The 25,683-nt window shown below is 55.9% G+C and overlaps 2 protein-coding genes across 5 annotated transcripts; one reads left to right on the top strand and one right to left on the bottom strand.

Moving 5' to 3' along the window:
* The first annotated feature begins 391 nt into the window (after positions 1-391).
* Positions 392-4,554, top strand: LOC120869964 (tubulin beta-2A chain). The gene is made up of 4 exons (XM_040249359.1): positions 392-571; positions 2,049-2,157; positions 2,484-2,594; positions 3,299-4,554. The coding sequence occupies exons 1-4, from the start codon at positions 515-517 to the stop codon at positions 4,357-4,359; spliced, it is 1,338 nt and encodes a 445-aa protein (XP_040105293.1). The 5' UTR covers positions 392-514; the 3' UTR covers positions 4,360-4,554.
* Positions 4,555-5,215: 661 nt separating this feature from the next.
* On the bottom strand, positions 5,216-24,896 carry BPHL (biphenyl hydrolase like). Of its 4 annotated transcripts, none has more exons than XM_040249362.1 (7): positions 24,762-24,896; positions 19,473-19,576; positions 16,624-16,790; positions 15,167-15,320; positions 11,285-11,416; positions 9,162-9,285; positions 5,216-5,531 (listed from the first exon to the last, which is right to left on the bottom strand). In XM_040249362.1, exons 1-7 carry the CDS (start codon positions 24,866-24,868, stop codon positions 5,444-5,446), a joined length of 876 nt encoding a protein of 291 aa, XP_040105296.1. In that variant the 5' UTR covers positions 24,869-24,896; the 3' UTR covers positions 5,216-5,443. The 4 variants fall into 4 exon arrangements, with proteins under 4 accessions (XP_040105296.1, XP_040105298.1, XP_040105295.1 ...); XM_040249361.1 differs by lacking the exon at positions 5,216-5,531 and adding an exon at positions 8,074-8,741 and having other exon boundaries at positions 24,762-24,886; XM_040249364.1 differs by lacking the exon at positions 11,285-11,416 and having other exon boundaries at positions 24,762-24,878.
* Between the last annotated feature and the right edge of the window lie 787 nt (positions 24,897-25,683).

Here is a 25,683-nt window from a genome sequence, read left to right as displayed (position 1 = left end):
TGGGGACACACACATGGAATTTTCCAATTAAGCGGCCTTGTCAGGACAGCCAGCGCCCGGCGACTTTTCCTAGTTCCTCCCCAGCTGAGCACCTTCCTAACGTGGGCAGGGGCGAAAGGGCCCCCCCAGCACCCCCCCGCCGAGACGGCCATCCTCAGCCCCGGCCGGGGACCCCCACGCCCGCCGCCCTGCACGCCCTCCCGGCGCTTACAGCCGCCGTGATCCCCACCCCGGGAAAAAAGAGCCGGAGGCCGACGGCCGGGACAGGCCCCGGGGACGGGAGCGCGCCCCACCGGGACCCCGCGCGCACCGCGGCCGGCCGCCCGCACCTCGCGCCGCGCCCCAGCTCCCCCTCGCGGTGCCGCAGTCCCCGCGCCGCCCCCGCCGTGACGTCACAGGGGCGGGGCCTCCGCCTTAAAAGGCGCGGCCCGGGCGGCGGCGGCGGGGTCTGCGCCGAGTCGCCGGTCCGCACTCCGTCCAGGCCCGCGCCTCCACCCGCTCCGCAGCCGGCACCATGCGCGAGATCGTGCACATCCAGGCGGGCCAGTGCGGCAACCAGATCGGCGCCAAGGTGGGCGCGGGGCCGAGGGGCGGCGGGGCCCGAGGGCGGGGGCCCTGGAGGGACAGAGAGGGGGCGGCGGGTCCCCAGGCTGTGCTTGGGGCCGGAGAGGGGCCGGGGAGGGAGGTGACCCCCGGGGAAGGGGCGGCGGGGCCAGCGGGCGGGGGTCCCGGAGGGACGGAGAAGGGGCGGCGGGTCCCCAGAGAGAAGACCAAGGAGGGGGCGGGGAGGGGACCGCGGGTCCCCAGGGTGTGGGACCAAGGGGAGACGGGGAGGGGACAGCGGGGCCCGAAGTCGGGGGTCCCGGGGGTCCGGGCAGGGGGCCGCGGGTGGGAACCCCGGAGGGACAGAGAGGGGGCGGCGGTCCCCAGGGTGTGGGACCAGGAGGGGGCGGGGAGGGTCGGCAGGGCCCGAGGGCGGGGACCCTGACAGAGAGGGGGCGGCGGGTCCCCAGGGTGCGCGCCGGGGCCGCAGCGGGACCGGGTAGGGAGCTGACCCCCGGGAGGAGCGCGGGCGCAGGGCGGGGCGGGGCCGGGCGCCTCACAGCCCGCACTGATGCTCAGGGCTACGCAGCTGTGGGTCTTTAATTACGGCCCTGGCCCAAGCCCTTGTGAGGGACGCGGTTGGTACCTCCCCGGTAGATTAGCCTCTGAGATTTGGGTGGGGGCTTTGGTCGTGAAAATCCCGTGGCCTCCTGCGGAATTATTTTGCGTATATTGTCTGCAGTGCGAATGAAAAACTGCAGTGTCATTGGGGGACAGATGATCTGGAGGGTTCTTGTGGGTCCGACAGACGGGGTGCACCATCCAGACGGGGTGGCTGGTGACGCCAGAGTCTGACTGCCGTGGGCGCGGCGGCAGGTGGCCGCCCCGGGCCGAGCCGCCGCAGTGGGCGAGGCCCCGCGGGCTGGGTGCCCGGGTGTGGGCGGGCGCCCGCACAAGGACGTGGTCTCTTTCACAACCGCCATATTGCCCACCCGCCCCCCGCCTTTCCTACTGCAGACGCACGCTGCACCCTGCCCCTCACCCCCCCCCCCATTCCGCCTCTGCAGTCAGTGACCCAGGAGCCCGGCGGATGCCCGCGCCTAACGCGGCGCTGCTTGGAGGGCCGGTCCGGTTGGCTCCAGGACACGGCGAAATCTGCAGGCAGCCGCAGGGCGGGGTCCACCTGTCCTGGGTCCTGCTAGGACCCGTCCATCCGCTGGGATGCTGACGCCCAGCCCTGCCTGGGGGCCCAGCCTCCAGAGCGTCCGCAGCCGTGCCCCCCTCCTCCTCCAGGGCCCCTCCCTGCTTCCCAGTCTATCTCCCTGACATAGCTGATGCTTTGCGCATCCCCAGCCCCTCTGCAGAAGCTGCTGGAGGAACAGGGCGGCAGCTGCTGGCCTGTCTGACCACAGAGCCACTGTTCCAAGGACAGGAGAGGAAGGGAAGGGCCATCGTGCTGACACCTAGGATGCCAGACCATCACGCGCTTCTTTCTCTGTCTCCAGTTTTGGGAAGTCATCAGCGATGAGCATGGCATCGACCCCACTGGCAGTTACCATGGAGACAGTGACTTGCAGCTGGAGAGAATCAACGTGTACTACAACGAGGCTGCCGGTGAGGACTGCCTCCTGCTCGGCCCCCTCTCCTGTGTTGCGCTCTCTGGCAGCCCCAGTGTAGCAGGAACACACACACAACAAAGAAAGGCTTCCTGCGTGCGTTTAAATGTCAGCTGCTCAGAAATACCCTCAGAGCCCCTGAAGGCCCCTGCATTCGGGTCATGACCGGGCAGGCCCTCACCTCCCTTTGTAGAGCAGAAACCTCCTCTAATCTCCTCTTGCTGGAATTTTCTGGGATGAGCTCTGCCTGGAGAGGCACCGAGAGCAGGGTGTTGGCTGATTGCTCTGCGAGCGCCAGGTCTGAGTCCTGCTCTGTCCCTGCAGGTAACAAGTATGTGCCTCGGGCCATCCTGGTGGACCTGGAGCCGGGCACCATGGACTCCGTCAGGTCTGGACCCTTCGGCCAGATCTTCAGGCCCGACAACTTCGTGTTTGGTATGTAGGGGTGATGTGTGGGCCCTGGCTCAGTGGGCACCCCTCCTCCTGACCCCATGGGGGTCACTGCTGAGTGCCTGGGGGAGGCTGTGTGTCCACAGAGGCCCCGAGTCCCAGCCTCACTGTCCCTGGTCCATGAGCTGTCAGCTCTCTGGCCCTTGTCCACACAGCTCAAAGGCCAGGGTCAGCCTGCAGAGGCTGCCACAGCCCTCCCACTGCAGAGCAGCCCTGGGCAGCGGGGGCAGAGAACAAAGAGTGAAGGAAAGCTTCCAGCAGCAGTTCACAGGCCACCGGTCATTTCAGAGGACCCGTGACAACAGGCAACCTCTTCAAGAAGCTGAGGCCAAAGGCGCAGGTTGTGAGCAAAAGCTGAGCCGGCCCTCTGACCCTGGGTGCTTCCGCCCTGCCAGCTCACAGCAGTTGATTTATCAATAAGAATTTACAGAAGGTTCTAGTTTTAAACCAGTTGGGTTTTGTTAAACTATCTTCTTAATTAATAACGTCTTATGAACTAAATCTTTTGTTGTATTAGGTCTTCAGTGTTTCTGAGGATCACTGATACATAGAAAACTTTTCTGTAGGTAGACAGTCTTTCTGAAAAAGAAGGATCTTTCATCTCTAAAATTAGTCCAGAGGCAGGAAGACAGAATTTGGAATTCCTTACTGAAGTGTTAGCGTCTGATACTGTCCTTTCCCTCTGGCAGGCCAGAGCGGTGCCGGGAACAACTGGGCCAAGGGCCACTACACAGAGGGCGCCGAGCTGGTGGACTCGGTCCTGGACGTGGTCAGGAAGGAGTCCGAGAGCTGTGACTGTCTGCAGGGCTTCCAGCTGACCCACTCGCTGGGGGGCGGCACGGGGTCTGGGATGGGGACCCTTCTCATTAGTAAGATCCGCGAGGAGTACCCCGACCGCATCATGAACACCTTCAGCGTCATGCCCTCGCCCAAGGTGTCCGACACGGTGGTCGAGCCCTACAACGCCACGCTGTCCGTGCACCAGCTGGTGGAGAACACGGACGAGACGTACTCGATCGACAACGAGGCGCTGTATGACATCTGCTTCCGCACCCTGAAGCTGACCACGCCCACCTACGGGGACCTCAACCACCTGGTCTCGGCCACCATGAGCGGGGTCACCACCTGCCTGCGCTTCCCGGGCCAGCTCAACGCCGACCTGCGCAAGCTGGCCGTCAACATGGTGCCCTTCCCGCGCCTGCACTTCTTCATGCCCGGCTTCGCGCCGCTCACCAGCCGGGGCAGCCAGCAGTACCGGGCGCTGACGGTGCCCGAGCTCACCCAGCAGATGTTCGACTCCAAGAACATGATGGCCGCCTGCGACCCGCGCCACGGCCGCTACCTGACCGTGGCCGCCATCTTCCGGGGCCGCATGTCCATGAAGGAGGTGGACGAGCAGATGCTCAACGTGCAGAACAAGAACAGCAGCTACTTCGTGGAGTGGATCCCCAACAACGTGAAGACGGCCGTGTGCGACATCCCGCCCCGCGGCCTGAAGATGTCGGCCACGTTCATCGGCAACAGCACAGCCATCCAGGAGCTGTTCAAGCGCATCTCGGAGCAGTTCACGGCCATGTTCCGGCGCAAGGCCTTCCTGCACTGGTACACGGGCGAGGGCATGGACGAGATGGAGTTCACCGAGGCCGAGAGCAACATGAACGACCTGGTGTCTGAGTACCAGCAGTACCAGGACGCCACGGCCGACGAGCAGGGCGAGTTCGAGGAGGAGGAGGGCGAGGACGAGGCCTGAGAACTTGTCAGATAAATCGTGCATCCTTAGCGACTTCTGTTGCCCTCAGTCAAGCATGGTGTTTCTATTCGTATACTATGGTGCTCAGTTTTGCCTCTGTCAGAAATTCACTGTTGATGTAATAATGTGGAACTCCTCTGGAAATTGCAGTATTGTCTAAGATATCTATACTAATAAAAAAGCATGTGTCCAAAACCTTTGGTCTCTCTTTATTGCAAATAATTTTTATTCTTTCACTGAATGGTTCCTTTCCAAGTATGTTTCTGGGTTTAGTAACTTTTAATAGGATTTTTATTTTCATATTTCTAATGAATAGCCTTTCTGCTCTTTTAGTAGAGAGAGGCAAGTACTCAAAGTGTTTAGTCACTCGGTCTTGTCTGACTCTCTGCGACCCCACGGATTGTAGCTCACCAGGCTCCTCTGTTCTCGGGATTTCCCAGGCAAGAATACTGGAGTAGGTTGCCATTCCCTTCTCCAGAGGATCTTCCCAAACCAGAGATTTAACTTGGGTCTCTCCTGCATTAAAGGTGAATTCTTTACCATCTGAGACACCAGGGAGACAGGCAAGCAGGCAAATTTATCTCCACTGGCCCAAAGCATTCAGGGACTAGCAGCCAGGAGTGTGTAGGGAGAGAGCAGGGCACCACGCTGGCCTTCCTCCCCAGTTTGCTCTGATCCCAGCAGCCCCGTGAACACGTGGAATCCAGGGCCCTGGGCGGGGGCCGCTTTCAGCCTCCCCACCTCTCTGGACGTGATGACCGCAGAGGCCAGTGCACACCTGCAGCCCTCCGACAGAAGGCAGCACTTGTGTTCAGGTCGTCTTAAGAGCAGAGTCATGAACACGACCCATGCTTAACCTTACCTGAAAGTAAAGTAAATCACGACAGGATTTATTTAAGGCAATGGAAGAAAATCCCAGTATGGAAAGGTCAGATTCAAGCTCTGCAGCTATGAAAGAATGCTGCGTCCTCAGGGGCACTGCACTAGGAGCAGTCTGCGGGAAGCACGGGGGCCTGGCAGGCAGGTGAGCGGAGGGCGGGCCCGCGGGCCCAGACCTCGCCAGACCACGCGCCCTGGGACACGGTCACTGGAGGAAGTCCTCCGCTAACTTGTTGAATTCGTCTGCGAAGCGTAGGTGCAGGTTGTGCTTGCCTTCCGGCATCAGATGTAACCTGAAGGAAACACTGATGGTTAGTGGCGATCGTCAGAAAACCCGGCCCCTCCCTGACGTCTCAGGGAGACCTCACTGAGCAACTGCCCTGTCTTCTCTCCCCTGCGACCTCCATCAGGAGAAAGGGCGAGTCCATCTTAAGGGGACGCCCCAGAACAGAGACTCGGGAGCGAGAGCCCGAGGCTGCCCCAACAGCCAAGGAGTGCACGCGCGGCCCTTGGGGCTGAATCAGGGAAGGGAAAAAACCTGACTGAGAGGAGGACGTGCAATCTGGTGGTTACCTAAGGGAAAATGCATTTCAGTAAGACTGGTTTTAAGAGAGGATTAGAAAGATGGTCCAGAATCCACCGGACTGGAGCTTCCTGGAGTATCTGTGTAGTGGGAAAACCCACCAGAAGGCACCCCCCGAGCAGGCCTGCTGCGGAAGCCCCCAGGCCGCCCTGGGTGCTGGAGGACTGGGTCAGTCTGCACATGGCCAGCCCCATGCAGCGCAGTGCCTCCCTGAGGCTGGGGGTGCCAGCCCCTCCCCCCACCCCACCCCCACCCCCACCCCCACCCCCGCCTGGATCTGCGGCCCTCAGGATACCCCGCCCCCTTCAGGAGGCGCTTCCTTTCAACCGGGCTCCTCAGATGTGGATGGTCTGCAATTTCTTTAATAAAGGCAGGCTTCTCTGAGTTCTAAACTGCATTACTGCCTAAAATAGTGCAGACATAAAGAGTTTTAAACAAAGGTTCCAGGATATACACGCAGGTCTGACTTGCTCTGTCCACTGTCACTGGATGTTAAAAGGACTATATTCAGGCAGAATGCCAGTTACCATATCGCCTGCTTCTCTGCTTTCCACAGCAGGGGGCTGGGAGCTCCAGGACCTCGGTGAACGGGCAGGGGGGAAGCTGGGAACAGAGCTGTCCCTGGGCGATGCCGGGTCTCTGGCAACTGACCAGTGGGGCAGGGGGGTGAAGGGGTATCCAGGCTGTCAAGATCACCAGCTTGACAGAGGATCTGTGGTTGGAATCTTTCTGAGCCCCTGGGGAAGGTTAGTAATGCCATCAGCAGTAGCCTAGGCCTTCCCCAGTCAAGGTCAGTGCTGCTCAGAAGAGAAGGGCGAGTGGCCCTCTAGAGGGACGGGGCTTGCAGGACACGCATGGCCTCTATCCTCAAGGGACAGAAAGAGCCAGCCGCCGAGGATGCTGGCAGGCAAGGGGGCACTGGGCTGCTCCGGGCCTCCCAGCGTGGACCGAGCTAGACCTTGACGTGGAGGCCCACTTTGAGCGGGTCAGCCCTCTTCCGTGCTTTGTGGAGATCCCCAAGCAGGAAGCAACGGCACCAGCTACGAATCCATCTGCTCAGCCGCGGTGTGGTCTGTGCTCCTCTGGTAGCGAGCTCGGTCTCAGCAAAGAGCACCAGCAGGCCCGAGGGCGCCACTGACTGACCACCTCGCTCCCCGCAGATGCCTCGGGCCCTGACCCCCTGCGCCCACACCAGCGTCCCGTCCGCAGAGGCGGCTGCTCTGTGCTGAGTCTCTGTTCGTCTTGGGTGTGCACATACGTCCCCCTTCATTCCACAAGAAGACAGCAGGGAGGGATGGCAGACACCACCGAGCCCACTGGGAAATGGATACAGAAATACACACGACTGTTTCTGGGTGCAGTTCCAGGAGACAAAGGCATTTGTTTCATACCTGATATCTATTTGCAGGTAAAATCTTTGAGGGGACAGGCTGTGTCTTTAATTGTTTCTGACAAGGAAATGAAGCCCCAAGTTCATGGGAAGCACCCTGCACTTAAGTGGCTCCCTAGGGGTCAGAAGGCCTGTGAGCAGTCGGAGGAGGACCTTGGTGCTCAAGGAATCAACCTTCCTTCTGTGGGTCCAAAATTAAACACCGTGTTTTAGCTTCTTGCCCAACCTACAGGGCGCTCCTGGCAGCAGAAGGGTGCAAGCCTAATATGCCAGCCAGTTTCAGACAATCATCACAGCAACACTTTCCTCTTGACTCAATTGTTCCAAAGACTCCTGCTCTGAGAAAACGACCTTCCATAAACGAATGTACTGAAACCATTAACATCTGAACGGTAAGGGAATATTTTTCTCCCATATTGATGTATTCAGTTGCTAGGAGATGGGTCTGGAACAGAATTCCTAAATTAAACTTTCTTGCAGACTTTTATTGAACTTGGCTCTCTAAGAGAACACACGTCGTATATTATGAGCGTCAGTGTGCAAAAACTTGTCATTTCTGAAGACAGAAGACACTTAACCAGGTCAGAAAGTACGTGATTCAGGCCTCTCACCATCATATTAAAATAAAGAGTGTGAGAGGCAGCTGTGTTGGGGGAGGGAAAAAAAAAGATCCAGGACTTGTCATTTACTAGCTATGCAACCTTGGAAGACGACCTAATATGTCTCAGCCTTGATTTTACCCCGTCTGTAAAATGGGGACAGTATTTTTTTCCATGATTTTGCTGTAAAGTATAATTAGATATCATAGTAAAATAAGATGACTTCTGAAATATAAAATGCTGTTTGGAAACAGAAATTATATAAGTTTATACTAGGGATATTTTATTGCAGAAGAAGAAGCATATTTCCCACATTTATAAACTGTCCAAGAAATCTGTTTGTTAAAATCTCTTGTGGAATAAACAGCACAATTAGGAAGTGGAGGGACCGTGTCTGAGTCCACTCCCAGCTCAGGGGCGGTCCAGGCGGGCTGGCCTGCAGTGGGCGCTGGAAGTGGCTCACGTCGGGGAGGAGGATGTTCTTAGGTTACTGAGAATGAGGCCAATTTCAAAAGAATTCTATCCAGTTCCAAAGATGTCCCGGGTAATGACAGCATCTCTGGATGAATACACAGGCTCTCAACAGGTCAAGGCTCCCTGGGTGTTTATTGTGAGCCACGACCTCCTGGCCAGACACTACTTTCTCCTTCACGACGTGCGTCACTGCGTTATCAGGGAAACATCAGGTTTATTCAATGTGGAATTTTCATCCTGAAGTAAGTACCAGCAGAAGCTGGCTCTTATGTCAGCCCGAGTTTAAACGATATTTAAACGATAAACTTCTGCTCCATACAGAAATGAATGAGACTGAAGACCAGACTCCGCTGACACATCTTGTTAGGCTCTCCAGCGTGCCCGGGGCTGGCGGGCAGACCCTGCTCTCCTGTGGTTCTGAGGAACAGGTTCTTCTCTGAGGTGTACATGTTTAAGGCTTAACATGAAAAGTGTACACCATAATTTTAGGCAGGAAAAAAGCAGGAATCAAAGTTGAAGACAGAAGAGGACTGCATCTATGTTAAAAAATACCAGGAAAGGAGGGGCCCACAACAGTGCCGACAGCGGAAGGATTTCCGTGGACGGCAAGGGACAGGCGATCTGCTTCCTTGTCTTGACTCTACAGACTTGCTGGGCTGGCGGTGCTTCTACAGTAAGAGCTCCCGAGGGACGGACGTCTGTTCAGCGTGGTGCCACCAGGGCGGGAGCCCCTGATCCCGCTGCCAAAACCCAGGGCACCTGGGCCCCTCTGTTCCCAAACGGGGCGGGGTGCACCCTGAAAGCCCAGCCCTCGGCCTTCGCCTCCCGCTTGCCTCCCAAGGCCCTGGGCCAGAGCTCTGGCTGCAGCTGGACTCACCGTGACCCTCTCACATGTCTGTGTAAGAAGTCGGCGTGGAAACGTGGGACCAGGGGATCCTTCTCGCCGTGCACGATTAAGGTCGGGCACTGGACCAGGGGGAGCAGGTCCCGACAGATGCTCCCTGCAAGACATGAGACAGCTCTCCCGAGGCCCTCCTGGGGCGGGGGCGGACCCCCGCCCCCGCCAGCGTCTGGCCTGGGTCAGACGGCCTGAGTGCTCCCAGCTGCGACAGTCCCCAGCTTTCCTTTTCTTTGTCTCTCCTGGCCTTTTTCCTTTGAGCTCTACTGGTGAACATGGAGACCTGGCTGACTAAGATCCATAATCCATATAAAACAGCAGTTGAACAAGAAACCCTGCAAGTCTTCCTATTACTTGGGGCACCTGGAAAGCTTCTCCCTTGAAACACAGGGGCCCCTGCCGGCCTTTCAGTTCTGTGCTCCTCGCAGCGAAGCCACAGCTTCAGCAGGACGGAAGCTGCCTTTCACCTTGCCTGCCCCCCACCCGCCCTGCCCCGAGGGACGACGGCATTCCTGGGCTGCAAGGCACAGGCCGGGCTCCGGGTCCGACCTGCCGTCTCCCTGAATCCGCTTGGACGGCAGCCACGTGGCAAAACCAGAGCACACACCCGGTCCTGTCTGACACCAAACCCGCGACCCGTCCCCACGCTGAGCGGCCGCAACCCCGAGGACCGGACAAGGGGCCCGATGCACGGAGCCAGCCCTGTGGGGAGAGAGGCCGTCTACTGACAGCCTTGCCAGAAGATGACTCACGCGATGCAGGGTTCTCTGGGACACTTTCCCCCTCCCTTTCTCTTTGGCAGTAGACCTCATTTTTTAGGGTTTCAGGTTTACAGCAGAATTGCAAGGCAGGCACAGGCACACAGCCTGTCTCCTCGCCTCCCCCGTCACCAACACCCCCATCAGATGTCTGCTACAGCAGACACGTCATCACCACCCCACGTCCGCGGTTCTCACGCTGTGGGTGTGGACAAATGCGGGATGACACAGATACGGCACCATGATACCACAGAGTGCTTTCACTGCCCTACAATTCCTCTGAGCGGCTGTTCTAAGAGGTGTGTAGCAGGATCTTACGGTTTGGTCTGCATTTTAATTAGGCTGTTTTCTTACTGTTCACTTTTAAGAGTGTTTTGCAGGGACTTCCCTGACGGTCCAGAGGTTAGGACTCTGCCACTGCAGGGGAGTTCCATCCCAGGTTGGGGAACAAAGACCCCACAAGCCCCGGGCCCCCATCCTTTGGGAAACAGTCACTCCTGCCTGTGGCTTGTCTTTCCAGCCTCCTGAAACATATTTTAAGGGCCTGTTTCTATGGGTGGATACTGTGTTTGAACAGGATATACTTGTTTTGAACTTACAGCAAAAAAGTAACATTTCCAAACGTCCTTCTCATTATGAAAGTTCTGACAGATGACTCATTCTGGAAGTGGCTACTGAGGAGACGAAACTGGGCCCTGAATCATAACTGTTTGGTAACTGATGTGTCTCAAGGTCAGAGCCCACCTACTTTCTACTCTTTTGGCAATTAGAAAAATGAGAGATTACAAATGAAAACAGCTCTAAGAACAGACTTTAATTCAGAGCTTCTCTCAGGGCTGCCAGTTCTTGTTACTGGAACACACTTGTCACGGCCAAAGTGACACAACGTGGCTCTGAAGATGGGAAAGGGCTGAACACCCTTCTCCTTGTCCTGACCCCACTGGGGCCAAAGGTCATGACAGAGACCCCCCTCCTCTCCTATCGGTAACAGAGGCGGCAGTGGACTGACGCCTTTAGATGTGAAAAGGGGGACGTCTTTGTGGCCACTGTTTTTGAGTGACCATCCTGGAGTTAGAAGAGCATGAGACTTCTGGAGACAAAGGGGAAAAGACCAGCGTGCTACGAGACTCAACAACGTTAACTCCGCACACACGTCTGTCTCTGATGCCAGGAGGGTGTGCGGCACAAGAGCTTGCCTTTGGACACGATCACCCTCTGCTCACGCGTCAGTGTGGAAGGATGGTGGGCGAGCGTGTCAATCCCTGAGGAATTCTCAAGCATCAGGGGAACTCACTCGGCCTCTCTAACCAGCAAAAGGACCATTAAGTGGCTTGTGTGACCTACCGTCTGGAAGATGCTTAAATTGCTCTATGCCATCCACCCACTTTTCACAGGTCCTGGCAAAGTAGTCGAACCCATAGAGGGCTTCCAGAGGCTTTCTCGTCCTCTCACTCCACTTAGAAACATCCCGGATGCCTGGAAGACAGACAGACGTGTGGGCAACGATGGGTTTAGTCTCAGACCAGAACTCGTCTGTGAAAACCCCAAGTGCAGCGCGCCTGGAGCCGTGGTGCTGGCTGCTCTGTTGGTAGGCAAGCTGCCCTGTCTCCATGTGGCTCGCCAGGCCCCACCCCGGCCGGCCAGGCCTTCCCCAGCCCCCCACACCGCTGCCCAGCATGGTCACCGCCACGGCTTCTGCATCCACGGTGAACGCTGAGTGCTGTGTCAGGGTTCCGCCGCGTTCTGCCCCCACGGTGGCCCTTGGGCACCAGCAGATTCTGACCGAGGGAACGAAATCAGATCTAAAGTAATGGCTTCCATTAAAGGTATAAGACAGAAGCGGGTATTCCCCTAACTGGGGTCAGCAGAGTAAAAATGAGATTACTTACAACAGAGTTTTTCTGTTTTTCTGAATTGCATTTACACACACAGAGAAATGCATAAAATCATTTGCTCCAGGTTCTAACCCTGGAGAAGGAAACGGCAGCCACTCCAGTACTCTTGCCTAGAAAATCCCACGGACGGAGGAGCCTGGTGTCCGTGGGGTGGCGAAGAGTTGGACACGACTGAGCGACTTCCCTTTCCCTAACACTGGAGAAATTTTAACTACTGACTAATTGTCTCAAGGATGACTGATCGGAAAGGAAACGATGGCTTCAGAATGGATAAGCGAATTCAATCCCTTAGCCCAGTTTTTCCATTTTTCTTTAAAACACGGTGGCTCTGTGGAGAGTCTGATGCTCCGGAGCAGTGAACAGTGCTCACCGCGCCCCTCAGGTAGACAGCTGTGTCTGCATGACCCGCCCTGAAGACGGGACGGCAGGGCTCACGTGGCGCGCTGCCCCTGTGGTGGCTGGGACAGGGCCAGGCACCTGGAGGCCCAGCACACGCGGGGTGAGTGGGCTGCTCGAACTGCTGCCCGGGGCAGGCGGCCCGGCAGAGAGTGCCTGCCGTTCTCCTCCTGCTCCCCTACCCTGCAGATGGGCACTGGGGTGGACTCCAGAGGCTGAGGACGCTGAACTGCTCTGGGCGGAACTGAGGAGACTTCGGATGGGAGGGGAGATACAGAGAAGCAGCCTGAAAAGAAGAGAGGGAAGGGGCACGTGTGGTGCAGGAGGACGGGGAGGGGAGGAGGAGGAGGAGGACGGGGGGGGGGGGGGGGGGGGGGGCGCGGGGAGGGAGGGAGGGGAGCACGGAGGAGGAAGGAGAGGGGAGCGCTGGAGGGAGGACGGAGAGGGGAGAGCGGGCATGCGGACAGCCGGCGCGGGACCCGTGGCTCTGCCCTTGGCCATGGAGCGGACCACACCCGCTGCAGGCCCGCCTGCCATGAACAAGGAGCTCTTTCATAACATATAATTTCTGCTGCAACGCTGAAGTCTGCAGTGGTTGATTAAAACGAGTATGAGTGAGTGCGTGTGTGCACATAAAAGGCAGGAACCCTGAAAACACAGCAGACTGGTATGACCGCTAGAATGCAGGGCTGCCTCAAGGAAGAGTGACTGTTTGCTGGGGGAGGCCAGACACGGCTGAACCGGGGATGAAACAGCCTCTCCTGGCACCATCCAGTGGTTCCCAGGGGCAGCAAGTGGACAGCTCTGAAGGAAAGCATTCTCAATTTATGCTCACCATTTATTTTGTTTGTTTTCAGATTTCAGTTCAGTTCAGTCGCTCAGTCGTCAACTCTTTGTGACCCCATGAATCGCAGTACGCCAAGCCTCCCTGTCCATCACCAACTCCCGGAGTTCACTCAAACTCACGTCCGTTGAGTCCGTGAAGCCATCCAGCCATCTCATCCTCTGTCGTCCCCTTCTCCTCCTGCCCCCAATCCCTCCCAGAATCAGAGTCTTTCCCAATGAGTCAACTCTTCGCATGAGGTGGAGTTTCAGCTTTAGCATCATTCCTTCCAAAGAACACCCAGGGCTGATCTCCTTTAGGATGGACTGGTTGGATCTCCTTGCAGTCCAAGGGACTCTCAAGAGTCTTCTCCAACACCACAGTTCAAAAGCATCAATTTTTCGGCACTCAGCTTTCTTCACCATCCAACTCTCACATCCATACATGACCACTGGAAAAACTATAGCCTTGACTAGACAGACCTTTGTTGGCAAAATAATGTCTCTGCTTTTCAATATGCTATCTAAGTTAGTCATAACTTTTCTTCCAAGGAGTAAGCGTCTTTTAATTTCATGGCTGCAATCAACATCTGCAGTGATTTTGGAGCCCCAAATTTTTTCAGATTAAGGGTAAGCAATTATTTGCTGCTAATCAAAAAACCATCTAGTCAAGGCTATGGTTTTTCCAGTGGTCATGTATAGATGTGAGAGTTGGACTATAAATAAAGCTGAGCGCAGAAGAATTAATGCTTTTGAACTGTGGTGTTGGAGAAGACTCTTGAGAGTCCCTTGGACTACAAGGAGATCCAACCAGTCCATCCTAAAGGAGATCGGTCCTGGGCGTTCATTGGTAGGACTGATGCTGAAGCTGAAACTCCAACACTTTGGCCACCTGATTCGTTGAGCTGACTCACTGGAAAAGACCCTGATGCTGGGAAAGATGGAGGGCAGGAGGAGAAGGGGACGACAGAGGATGAGATGGTTGGATGGCATCACCAACTGAATGGACATGGGTTTGGGTAGGCTCCAGGAGTTGGTGATGAACAGGGAGGCCTGGCGTGCTGCGGTTCACGGGGTCGCAAAGAGTCAGACAGGACTGAGCAACTGAACTGGACTTACCTGAATCAAAAAACCACAAAGCAATCAGAATCTTTATAAAGCTAGTGAAACAACTAGAAAATTGGAAGAAAAAGGTTAAGAAATTATGCAGAACCCTACACGCAACAATGCTGAGATGGAGATGAATAGAAACAGGGAAGTGGAGAGTGTCTACAAAGTTCAGTCAGTCCCTGAAAGGGTAGGGAGGGGAGAGGAGGGAGGGGAGAGGAGGGAGGGGGAGGGGAGAGGAGGGAGGGGGAGGGGAGAGGAGGGAGGTGGGGGAGAGGGAGGAAGCCGGGGGAGGAGGAAGAGCAGAAGTAAGTGGTGGACACCCACTCAGTGAGGAGAACCCCCCAAAGAGGGTTTTTTGTGTTTTGTTAAACTCTGACAAACTGGGGAAGTGGCTCGGGAGAGAAGGGACAGCCACGGGGCGGGGCTGGGGTCACCGGGGCAGGTGCGGCTGCTGAGGGCCGAGCAGCTCCTGAGCTGGCAGCTGGACGTCCTGACTGGGGGCCTGGTGGGCAAGCCAGCCGCCTGCACGGGGCCGGGCAGGGACCCCAGCCAGTCCCCGGCACCCACAGTGCCGGCTGCCTGCACTGGAGCCTCCGCGGGACCCAGAGAGGCCGTGGCCGGGCCTGCGGGCTGCATCTGCCAGCCCCTGCTCTGTCTCTAAAAGTCCTCACAGTAAGCCTGAAGGACAACCTTAGAAAGTATGAACAGCACAGGAGTTTTTCATCAGAACTAAGGTTTCCCACCGGAGTACACTGTTCCCTTCCACACTCAGGGTACCTGAATGAGGCTGCAACTTACACTTCATGTCAACCCCCCTCCTTCCCAGAGGGTCACTAGCACAGCAGGAAATGTAAATACTGACTTATCAGCCTTTTCCTGAGTGTCACTTCTGGAAACAGGAAACTTTAAAACGCAGCCTGAAGTGGACGACTTTGCTGAGAACGCTTCATCTTTCCATGACCTGTCAACGCACATCCAAGCAGGGCCGGGCGGAGGGACCTACCCTGGTAAATCTCTGCGTCCTGCTCAGTCACGTAGGCATTGGCTCCCCAGATCACCATCTTGCTGACATACGAGGGGTACCATGCGGCCGCGATGAGGGCTGTTATCCCCCCGTCGCTCCACCCCAGCAAAGAGACCTTCTTAAACTTCAGCGTCTGGACAAACAGCAAAACGCACAGCACGGTTAGGGCTCCTAGCTGCGGAGAGAACCCGAGATCAATAATGCCTGGGATCGGCACAGCTGTGGCGTGTCCGCGGGTCATCAGAGAGACACCCTGGAGCCCACAAACTGTGACATAAACGTCTCCTCTTGGTCTGCTGTGGTGAGAAGGCCGCTGTCACAGACACCTAAGCGTGGATACAGCATCCAGTACTGTTCTGAACCGGGAGGGAGTCTTCAGGGTGCATATCTCCCGGAAAAGGACACAGCGCAAGTCAGCTCTGCTTGGTCGTGACAACGTGTGTGCGTCCACACAGGCCTGAGTGAAGACGCTGAGGACAGGTCTGCAGATCAGAGAGGGCCTGCTGAGAGCTGCTGGAGGGCTGGAGCCACTACATCTGGCCAAGTCACCGACTGCAGCTTTGGGAGGAACCGGCCCCAGGAGGAAGCCTGGGACAGAGGAGACACAGCGGGGAGGGTGGGGGGTGCTACTGAACCTCTGGGTGAGTCGGCCAGGCTCCAAGAATGCGCTTGACGGGGTAAACGGACAGAGGTTACACCTGAGAGACGCTCCCGAGCAGTTAAAAACTGACTGGGAAAGTAAAGTAACTATTTGTCCGAGACATCTGTTGACGGGACTGTAAACCATGTGACTCGTATACGTTGGCCCCATCCTGTATCTTCCATCACGAGCAAGTCCTCTCCTAAATGTGCACGGATTCACACGCGCGCACCAGGGCAGGCCCACAAAGTCCACACCAGCCCTACTTACAGCAGTAAATAAGGGCCACAATGTCCACGCACAAGTGTTCACTGCACTTCCTGTATAATACACACACACACACACACACAGCAGCAGCAGCTTAGAAATAATGTGTCTACCATCAGAAGACGGGGGTTAAGACACAGTGTCCACACAATGGAATGAATACTGCCTATTATAAACTGAAGTATCTCTGTATTTATTAACATGGAAGTATCTCTGTGATAAACCGTCCAATGAAACAGTCAGCTGGAAAACCATTAGGTATAGAAGGATGCCATCATTACAAACTGTATTTATATATGTAATGAGACTGCCCAGGAAAGAAGAGCCTCAAAGCCTGGTAGCAGTGTCTCTAAGCACTTTCCTCTTTGCATCCATCTGAACCCTTTGAATGTCCACAGGAGGCACCCCTGCATCTATCTGAACCCTTTGAATGTCCACAGGAGGCACCCTTGAAGAAACAACAGACAGAAGCAAAATGAATGAAGACAGCCAGCCTCCTTCCTCCCCTGAGCTCTTCCTTGAGACCCACCTTCATCAGACCAATGGCATCTTTTGCATCCCGCTCAAAGAAGTCCACTGGGAAGTCCCGATCAGGGGGGCGGGAGTGTCCGTATCCTCGGGGGTCCCAGGCGACCACCGTGAACAGCTTCTTATTCAGCTTCTCAATCTGAGGTCCAAAATCCGTCTCTCCACTGCCTATCAATACAAGCGGCCATCCGGTTACACTCCAAGAAACGCTGCCATTGCTTCAAACACACTACAGCAAAAAGAAACTGGACAATGTGTAACTGGTTTCTAGTCAAATTAGCAGCAACTCTGTAACCAGCAAAGCAGCCTGGCAGAGAGGGAACCCGGAGCTTCCTCTCCCGCGGGAGCTCAGACCTGCCCCCGCCTCTCCCTAGTGGCTAATCGGAGAAGGACGCAGTTCTTCCCTTGGTCCTGTATCACTAATATTCCAGCACACTTGATATCTTTTCAGTTTAACCATCCTATTTAAAAAAAAAAAAAAGGACTATGAAACTGCCTATAAATAAACCTACTGATACAACGTACTTCTGGGTTACTTTTTCTTTTTTCAAAATGACTGTTACAAATGAGAGAGATCTTAATAGTATCTGTAGACACATTAATGAGATTTGATCCAAATTATTCAAAGCCAAATTCTAAAATCCCAGGCGTCTTTTACAAAGCTAATGAGAATAACCCTGGAGATTTTATTTTCTTGTCATAACTAGAAACCAGAAAATTAAACTAAAACTCGGAAATAATGGAGGGCAGGATACGGAGGGAATAAATCAGTGTGTTTCACAACAACAGTATGTGAATATTAGCAAGTAGAACTGTGTTCTCAAGCCAGTGGTGGACTCGACTGGCAGGCAGAGGTGCCCAGTGACGTCCACACAGTGTAGGAGGCCAGACTCCCAAGAAGCCCAGTCCAGGGGCAAGTCAGCATCGCATTTCTAAGCTCTGCTGGGTTTCTAAGGACTCACAGCTCTGGCCACACCTTGTTTCACAAACTGGTGATTATTAAAAAAACGTCCTTCAAGATTCTGTAGGATCATTTAACATCATCAAGGGTCGTCACTCTGCCTGGCAAAATGTAACTTCTCAACACCAGGTAAACCATCCAGAAAACCCAAGCCAAGAACAGTCTGGATTTCAGTGCACGCCTGCTGCTCTGACATCTGGAAGGACTTCCAGGGAACCGCCCTGCAGGAGGGGCAGAAGGTGGGAAACGGCAGCAGTGGAGCTCAACACCACTTTCGGAAACAAGACACACGCTTTCTGGCACACATCTGAAGACCAGTGCAAAGAACAGGAAAACCTTAAAAAATTACTCTACGGAGTAGTTACCGATATATGATACCTGAGAAGCAAACACATCAACACCGGCTGCCCGTGGGGAGGGGGACCGAGTGCTGGGGGACAGCAGTTCAGGGGAGAAACTTGCTGTTTGATTTTTGCATCAGGTTACTGTTTTACACAAGCAAAAATTAAAATTGCCAAAAGCTTTTTATACCAGGATGACAGCAATATTGAACCAATGGCCATCTACGCTGGCAAACTTCATCGCTTTAGCTCAGGATCAACCACTGGAGTAAAGGTCCTCCTCTATTACATTAGCTCGAGGGAAAGATACTACCCACTGTCTGGACACAGATGCCTCAACAGTGGCAACAATCAGCTGAGGCTACGTCAGCTGGAACCATCATGTAACTGAAAAATGTTAGCACTTTACTTTTAGGATAAAGCAGCAAATCATAAGGAAGTAAGTATATGATGGGATCACTTAACTAAATAAAAAATAAAACAGTAACCGAAACCTTAAAATCAAATTTGAGATGCTCTGGGATCACTGGAAACTCCCCTCCTGAACTTTCTACACCTAAACTTCTTACCTGCAGGAGGCGATGGTGATCCATCTGGCTTTACCACACTCTGTTCATGCCAAAACTAATTCTGACCTTCAGAAAGGCTGTGAAAGCCCAGCTTTGTTCTTTGCTCTTACCTTAGCTGAATACACAGTCACACAAAGCAGGGAGATCAGTCCAAATTTTAGCAGCAGAAGTCTCACATCCTGGAACCCCTCAATTCCAGGCAAACTGGGCCAGCTGGTCACCTACTCATTGCCTGCCTTCCCCCACCCCTTCCTTGACTTGTCATCCCCAAGCTGTAGGAAGGGGTTTCCCTGGTGGCTCAGCTGGTAAAAAATCCACCTGCAATGCGGGAGACCTGGGTTTGATCCCTGGGTTGGGAAGGTCCCCTGGAGAAGGGAAAGGCTGCTCACTCCAGTGCTCTGGCCTGGAGAATCCCATGGACTGTATAGTCATGGGGTCGCACAGAGTCAGACACGACGGAGCGACTTTCACTTTCAGGCTGCAGGAAACTGCATTGGACTTCCGTGGAGAAAAGTGGGTATTTAAAGGGGTGAAAATTGCATAAAGTACAAAGGTATCTTTGGGGCTTCCCTGGTGGCTCAGTGGTATACAGTCTGCCTGCTAATGCAGAAGACATGGGTTCGATCCCTGAGCCGGGAAGATCCCACACTCTGAGCAGCAGCTAAGCCTGTGAACCACAACTCCAGCCTGTGCTCGGCAACAAGAGAAGCCGCCACAAGGAGGAGCCCAAGCACAACTAGAGAGCAGCCGTCCCTCACTGCATTGGAGAAGAGCCCCACAGCAGTGAAGACCCAGCACAGCCAGAAACAGGTAAGATTTTAAAGAAAGGCAGCTTTCTGGGTCACCTAAAGTTGATTGTGCAAAGGTTACAGAAAGCACCTCAGCAAAGCACTAAGGCTGCCTATCAAGCCCGGGCATCTGGGACTGGGGGCCGAGCACAGAGGGCAGCGTGCCGGGCACCCCACGGAAGCCCACGCACCCAGCATCCCCGGGAGCAGCAGGACGGCGTGCTCTCCGTCTCCGGTCCGCAGGTAGTGCAGGTGGACGCCGTTCACCTCGGCCTTGGCAGAGGTCACAGAGGAGCTGCAAGAGAGAAGCGCCGACCCCAGAGGGAGACTGAGCTTGCGCGCCAGCCAGCCCCAGCATGCTCCCCGGCCCCTGGTCATCCGGCTCCGCACTTCAGTTTCCCAAACCCAGCAAGGGCGGGTCACTGCAGCACCAGCTCCGGGCCCACCCACGGGAGTGCTGGCAGGCCTGCTGACGTCAACAGGCCCACAGCCCCGAAGCTGGAGGCAGGGCCCCCGCGGCGGGGAGGCGAGGTGGGCGGGGTGCCGGCACAGAGCCTGGAGCCCCTCCTCGAGGCCCTGGCAGGTCCGGAGGAGCCACCTGGACCCTCAGCTGCACAGGCAGTAATCCCAAGGGTGACACCAGTCTTGGGGTCCACAGGCTGACCTGGCCCCTGGCCTCTCTGTTCTCTAGGCAGCCGCCCTGGTCAAGAATGCCTGTCTGCTTGGATGTGGCCAGACCGGTTTGTAAGATGCGGAGATGTCTCTGCACTGACTGGTCCATGTCTATAGAGTCTGGCACCCCGCCCCTCCTTGGCCTAAGACCGCCCACGCTGCAGCATCTAACCTGTGTTGTCCTGGGGGTTCTGCGCAGGACAACCCCCTCAGTGACTGTCCCAGAAGCTCCAGGACCACTGCACCGGGACACCCAGCAACAGCACACACACGGCCCGGCCTCAGGCTCTAGGAGCCTCCCAGCAGCTCCCCAGACGGCCAGGGACACGCGGAGGGCCACGAAGGCACGCCAGGACAGACGCTGGCAGGCACAGCGAGTCAGAGAACACACAGGCCTGGGTGGTAGTGAGGCTGACCTAACTGCAGGCTCCCGATCCAGAGAGATGTCGCAGGACCCTCGGGCCGGGTGGAGCCTCACGGACCCCGCTGTTACTCGTTATTAACATCCTGCTCCTTGGACAGCTCCAGGACCAGATAAAATGGCACAACGTTCTACTCCTAGAGTCATCTCGGGAAACAATGGTTTATTGGCGTTTCCTTTGGCCCTGGCCATCTGCAGAGCTGTGTCTGCACACCCTCAGGGAGGGGAGGGTCGAGACGGAAGAGAAGCGGTCAGACTCTGTCCAGCACAGGAAGGAGGCGGCGCCCCAGACAGACACTCGGTGCTTGCTCAGCTCAGGGACTGCTTCTGCTCGAGCCTGCAAGGTTCTCCAGGGCCCCTGCCTTGCAGCGTGAAGGATGTCTCGTAAAGGCGTTCTGCACAGGGAAGGTGTCACATATGAGGCGCCCTCGGCTGTCTCTCGGGATGGGCTTTCACGACCCGGAGGTGCAGGCTCTCAGGCCTGGGAGCCGCCTGGGGCCCGGCTCACACCGACTTCCCTTTTGTGGTCTGTCCAAAGTCTCCGCTGCCAAAACCCTCTCACTTCCCTGTGCTTTGCCCTATCCATGTAGACTCCCCAGTGCCTAAGCACACGGAGATACAACCAGGCCATCCAGACCAGGGTGGATGGATGCTCAGTGTCAGGGGAGGGTTGCTAAGGCAGAGGAGTTTGAAGGTGGCTTCAGAGATGCGAGGCCCTGTGGGGGCTGGAGAGAGGAACCTGGAGAAGGGTGGAGAAGTGAACTTTTGAGATGAACTTCCAAGATGGGCAAAATGCTGGAGAGAAAATGGGGTGGGGAGGGTGCTTCTAGGAGAACGGGTACGCTCGGGGCCCAGGAGTCAGGGATACACGTGGAGCGAGGCAGGTGAGGTTGGGCCAGCAGGAGTGTGAGCACGGAGGAGCAACGGTCAGGCTAGAGGGCGACGGGTGTGCTCCCGGGGCAGCGGAGGCTCCCGGAACCTTGCCTCCATCTCTAGGCTGGAGACAGAGGACAGAAAACTGGACAAAAGCAGATCAACTTAAATGTAAGAAAAAAGTTTCCTTTTAAAAAATATTGATTGAATGACTTTCCACACCGATACACTTGAAATGAGTGTTGCATTCTCCCTCCAGCATATCAAAAGGCTCTTGGATGGCGCTAAGGCCCCAGAAAAAGTTAGAAAACGTAAAAGAACAAAAATGAACCTCTTTCTCTGGGGCTTTACTCCTCCACCACTTTCTCCCTCCTGCTACTCACTTCTCTAACCTCGGTGTTCTTAAGCAGGGGTGTCCATTAGAACCAGCTGCGGCGCGAAGGCTGCAGCTGCCCGGACCGTCCCGGGAGGCCCACCGGTGTCTCTGGGGCAGAGGCCGGGCGCGTGCTTCCTCAAACGCTGCTGCCGCACTCACCCAGTGACGTACATCCAGAACCCTGCTTTGTGCTGGGCACCCATGCTGCCCAGGGGTTGGCAGAGACCAGGCTGCCAACTACTGATATTCTGACAGAAGCTGTGGAGACAGACCTGGGGTGCACACAGCAGACACAGGCTCGTGCCTTCCACACCCTAACACGCCTGCCCACGTAGCCCCCTCGTACCTGAGACCACTTCCTGCCCCCACGGTACCCAGCGCGGGGGTCGCAAAGCTTCATTTTAACCTTCTGGCAAACCTTTAATAAATCTCCAGATGCCCAGGCTGCACTAAATGAAAATCTGTGGGATGGGATCAAGGCATCTGCATTTTTTAAATTCCCCAAGAGAATCCAATAGACAACCAAGGATAAGAAAGGTTATACTGAATTCATTTCGGAGGAGAGAAAAATTCAGCCTCCTTTTTAAACACAGTCCGGAAAGCCATCCATCTCATGTCTGTCCTGTCCCTCCTCCTGGGAGGCTGGACAGACAAGTCTGTGTGTGAGCGGCGAGGGTTGGGGCCGGGGCAATAGAGCAGCAAATGCCCCCAGTGAGGGAGAGGTGACCGCAGGGCCGGCAAGAAGAGAGAGCCGTTTGCGGCAGGCAACTCCAGCAGAACTAGCTGGTCAGTTTAGTTATTAAACTAGATAATGTCCTCTGATGATGCACATTACCAGCGAGGAAGCTGAGTGTTAAGAGTTTAGGTAACGGGCCCCAGTCACCCTGCTTGCAATTTGCAAAGTCGAAGCGAGCACCGGCATGTCACACTCGGCTCAGAAATAAAAACGGGAGCCGCCTCATCAGATACGTCCTCATTTTGAAAGTCCGACATATCCTCTCTACCTTGTATGTTCAGCTATTTCCTTTTTATATTTTTTCTATTTATTTTTTAAAATGAATTTAATTGGAAGCTAATTACAACATCGTGGTGGTTTTTGCCGTACATTGACATGAATCAGCCATGGGTTGTAAATTTTTTTCTAAAGGGACTATTAGCCACAGTGAAGTATTAGCAACATCAGAGTATTAGCTTGCATAAACATGAATTTTGATGACTTATTTTTGCATCTTTCATGCACTGTATTATTATCTAGATATCCATATTTGTATTATTAATTGTAACTGCTAATTACTCAGTATGGGGGCTTCCCAGGTGGCAAAGAGGTAAAGAACCCGCCTGCCAATGGAGGAGACGACAGAGACGCAGGTTCGATCCCTGGGCTGGGAAGATTCCCTGGAGCAGGAAATGGCAACCCACTCCAGTATTCTTGCCTGGGGAATTCCAAGGACAGAGGAGCCTGGCGGGCTACAGTCCATGGATCGCAAACAGTTGGAAATGACAGGCCTTTAAAATTCACTGTCTCAAATCCTGAGGACAATTTTGCAGGGCGTGAGGCTCAGAAAGGTCACATAACTTGATTGTGTATATGCTTTTTCTGTAACCACACTGCCAAATGGAGTCCCCTGCAGGGCTAGACACTAGGCCAGCACTCACCCTGACTGCTGGACAGAGGCAGGGGCAGGCGCGTCTCTTCCCCTCAGGCAGAGTATCCCCAGATTGAACCGGAAGACATGTCTTCAGGTGGGCTGTAGGGCTTCCTTAAGTTATTAATACCCTAACTGCACATAACATACAACTTCAGGTAGAAAAGGCTTGGTGTGGAAGAGGGCAGACGTACAGAGAAGCTTCTGGAACACAACTCAATTGTGGGTCGGGGCACCCGCTGTTCTGAAGCCACGGCCTTACAGGAGTGCTCTCACCTACTTACACAAGCGGCACTCTTGTTTCAGGATTAATCAACACACATCAACACCGCTTGTTTGGCCCATCACAGTGAAAGTGAAAGTGAAGTTGCTCAGTCGTGTCTGACTCTTTGCAACCCCATGGACTGTAGTCTACCAGGCTTCTGGGTCCATGGGATTCTCCAGGCAAGAATACTGGAGTGGGTTGCCATTTCCTTGGTCAGATCAATTTCAATTGCATTTACAAAATGGCAGTTCAAAATCCAGAGAAACCTGTTTCCCGGGGATATTTTAGGGCAAATGATCTGCACTGCTAAGTGGATGAGGCCTTCTTGCAACCATTAACCAACAGTAACAGATATTGGTGCAATCACAGTAACCTCATTTCAATCCCTTTCTGTAAACAGGAAACCGGATAGATGGGCATTTTCCAGTGGACTTACAGAGACTGCAGACACTGACATTATTTTCCCATCTGTATGAAAACAGCTGTGAAAATCTAGTAGATCTAAAATGGTAGCAACATCAAATCCTAAATTCAAGACCCAATGAATCACAGTATGAAAGCGTAAAGCTGGTCAGACCTCTCCTTACGCCTTCGGAATGGACGCTTCCCCATCAAGCCCAGTGAAGCTCTGAAGGCCAGGTACCCGCCAAGCTTGTGCGCAGACACCTTCCTCGTCAAGAGCGGAACTGACCCGCCGGCAGTGAGCAGCGACCACCCCGCGCGCGCCCCCATGACAGGCCACCATCACTTGGGACCAGGGGCGCCCACTTTGGGACTGGGGGTCAGAGGTTCATCCAGGGGCTGTCTTCTCTCAGGTGTGTGGGGGTGGTAAGAGGAGAGAAAGGCAGACTCTCGGGCGTCTCCACGGCCTGCACCCCTCGGGGAGCCGGGCCCAGGAGCCCGCATCTCCCGGCCCCCCGGGTGGGTCTCCCGCCTCGTCCCAGCTCGAGGTCCAGCCCGCGGCTCCGAGGGCTGACGCGGCGCGGACACCGCAGGCTGGCCCCGGAGCCAGGGCCCGGGGTTCAAGCGCGCCTCCTCCCTGGCCTCCGTCCGCACGGACGCCCCACCGGGGCCGAGCGCAGCGCCCCCTCGGCCGCGCCCGGGTCCCGGCTTGACAGGCAAGGCCCACTCGCGGCCCCGGCCCGGCCGCTGGCCCCTGCCCCCTTCCCGCCGCCCCGAGCGCGCGGACGAGGCTATGGGGCCCCTGGAGGGGAGCGGCGCCATTACCCGAACGCGGCCGCGGGTCCGGCCCGGGGGACTTGGATCCCGGGCTTCAGCGCTGAGAGCAGGAGCCGCAGCCGCCGCGCGGCCCGAGCGCCCAGCGCCGCCGCCATCGTGGGTGCAAATGACGGCCCGGGGAGGGCGCATGCGCCCGGCCACGGTCGCCCCCGGCTCGCCCGGTTCCGAGGACGCGTGCGCCCGGCCACGGCCGCCCCCGGCTCGCCCCCTTCCGAGCACGCGTGCTCGGGGCGGTCTGGGCGCTGAGCTGGGGACGCGGGGTTTCTAGGCGATCCCTCGCCGCACCTGTGTGCGCGGTTCCCGGGGACACCGGCACAGAGCGTCTCCCCTGAGTGTCAGCTCTAGCCTAACGGGGACCGGCGTCTCGCCCTCGCGGAGGGGTGGGCTCGGGGCCGCCAGCTGACAGCTGGAGGGGACTGGGGTTTGCTTTGTGCGTTCTTACACCGGCCCACACCCGTGAGGGCCCCTGCTCTCGGGGATCCTGGAGAACAGGGAGGGCCAGCGGCGGCTGGAGAGCGGTGCGGGCCTCGAGAGCTAAGCCGGAGGGAGCCTCCGATGAATCCCGCAGACAGGCCGGGGCTCCCGCTTCTCGGCGCTGTGGCGGGAGCAGAGGGGGGCGCCGGGTGCGGAGGAGGGGGTGTGTGTCCGCGTGGGGTCCCTGGCCGCCCCCGGGGCGGGGGAGCGGCGAGGACGGCAGGCTCGGTCGTAACTGGAGCCGCGTGAGTCCAGGTCAGTGAGGCCCCTGCGGCCCAGGTGGGAAGCAGGTGGGTGTCGGGCTGGGCCGGAGGCAGGGTTAGTGTCTAATGGGAGCAGAGCCTCGGTTTTGCAGGAACGTGGCAGAAACAATGTGAATGTGTTTAGGGCTGTACACTTAAAGACGGTTAAGATGGCAAAGTTTATGTGTATTTCA

The sequence above is a fragment of the Oryx dammah genome, unplaced genomic scaffold, assembly GCF_014754425.2.
Source record: "Oryx dammah isolate SB20612 unplaced genomic scaffold, SCBI_Odam_1.1 HiC_scaffold_11, whole genome shotgun sequence".
NCBI classification, from domain to species: domain Eukaryota; kingdom Metazoa; phylum Chordata; class Mammalia; order Artiodactyla; family Bovidae; genus Oryx; species Oryx dammah.
Note: the sequence above shows the minus strand (reverse complement) of the source record. Positions and strands in the feature narration are given on the sequence as shown.

Bases quoted from the DNA above. Each gene is read 5' to 3' on its own strand.
- LOC120869964 (XM_040249359.1), top strand. From the start codon at position 515: ATGCGCGAGATCGTGCACATCCAGGCGGGCCAGTGCGGCAACCAGATC. The intron at 572-2,048 runs GTGGGCGCGGGG...CTCTGTCTCCAG, and splicing joins GCAACCAGATCGGCGCCAAG to TTTTGGGAAGTCATCAGCGA. The intron at 2,158-2,483 runs GTGAGGACTGCC...CTGTCCCTGCAG, and splicing joins GTACTACAACGAGGCTGCCG to GTAACAAGTATGTGCCTCGG.
- BPHL (XM_040249361.1), bottom strand. From the start codon at position 24,868: ATGGCGGCGGCGCTGGGCGCTCGGGCCGCGCGGCGGCTGCGGCTCCTG. The intron at 11,417-15,166 runs GTAGGTCCCTCC...TCTGTCTTCCAG, and splicing joins GGACGCAGAGATTTACCAGG to GCATCCGGGATGTTTCTAAG. The intron at 8,742-9,161 runs GTGAGTCCAGCT...TTTCATGTTAAG, and splicing joins AGACATGTGAGAGGGTCACG to CCTTAAACATGTACACCTCA.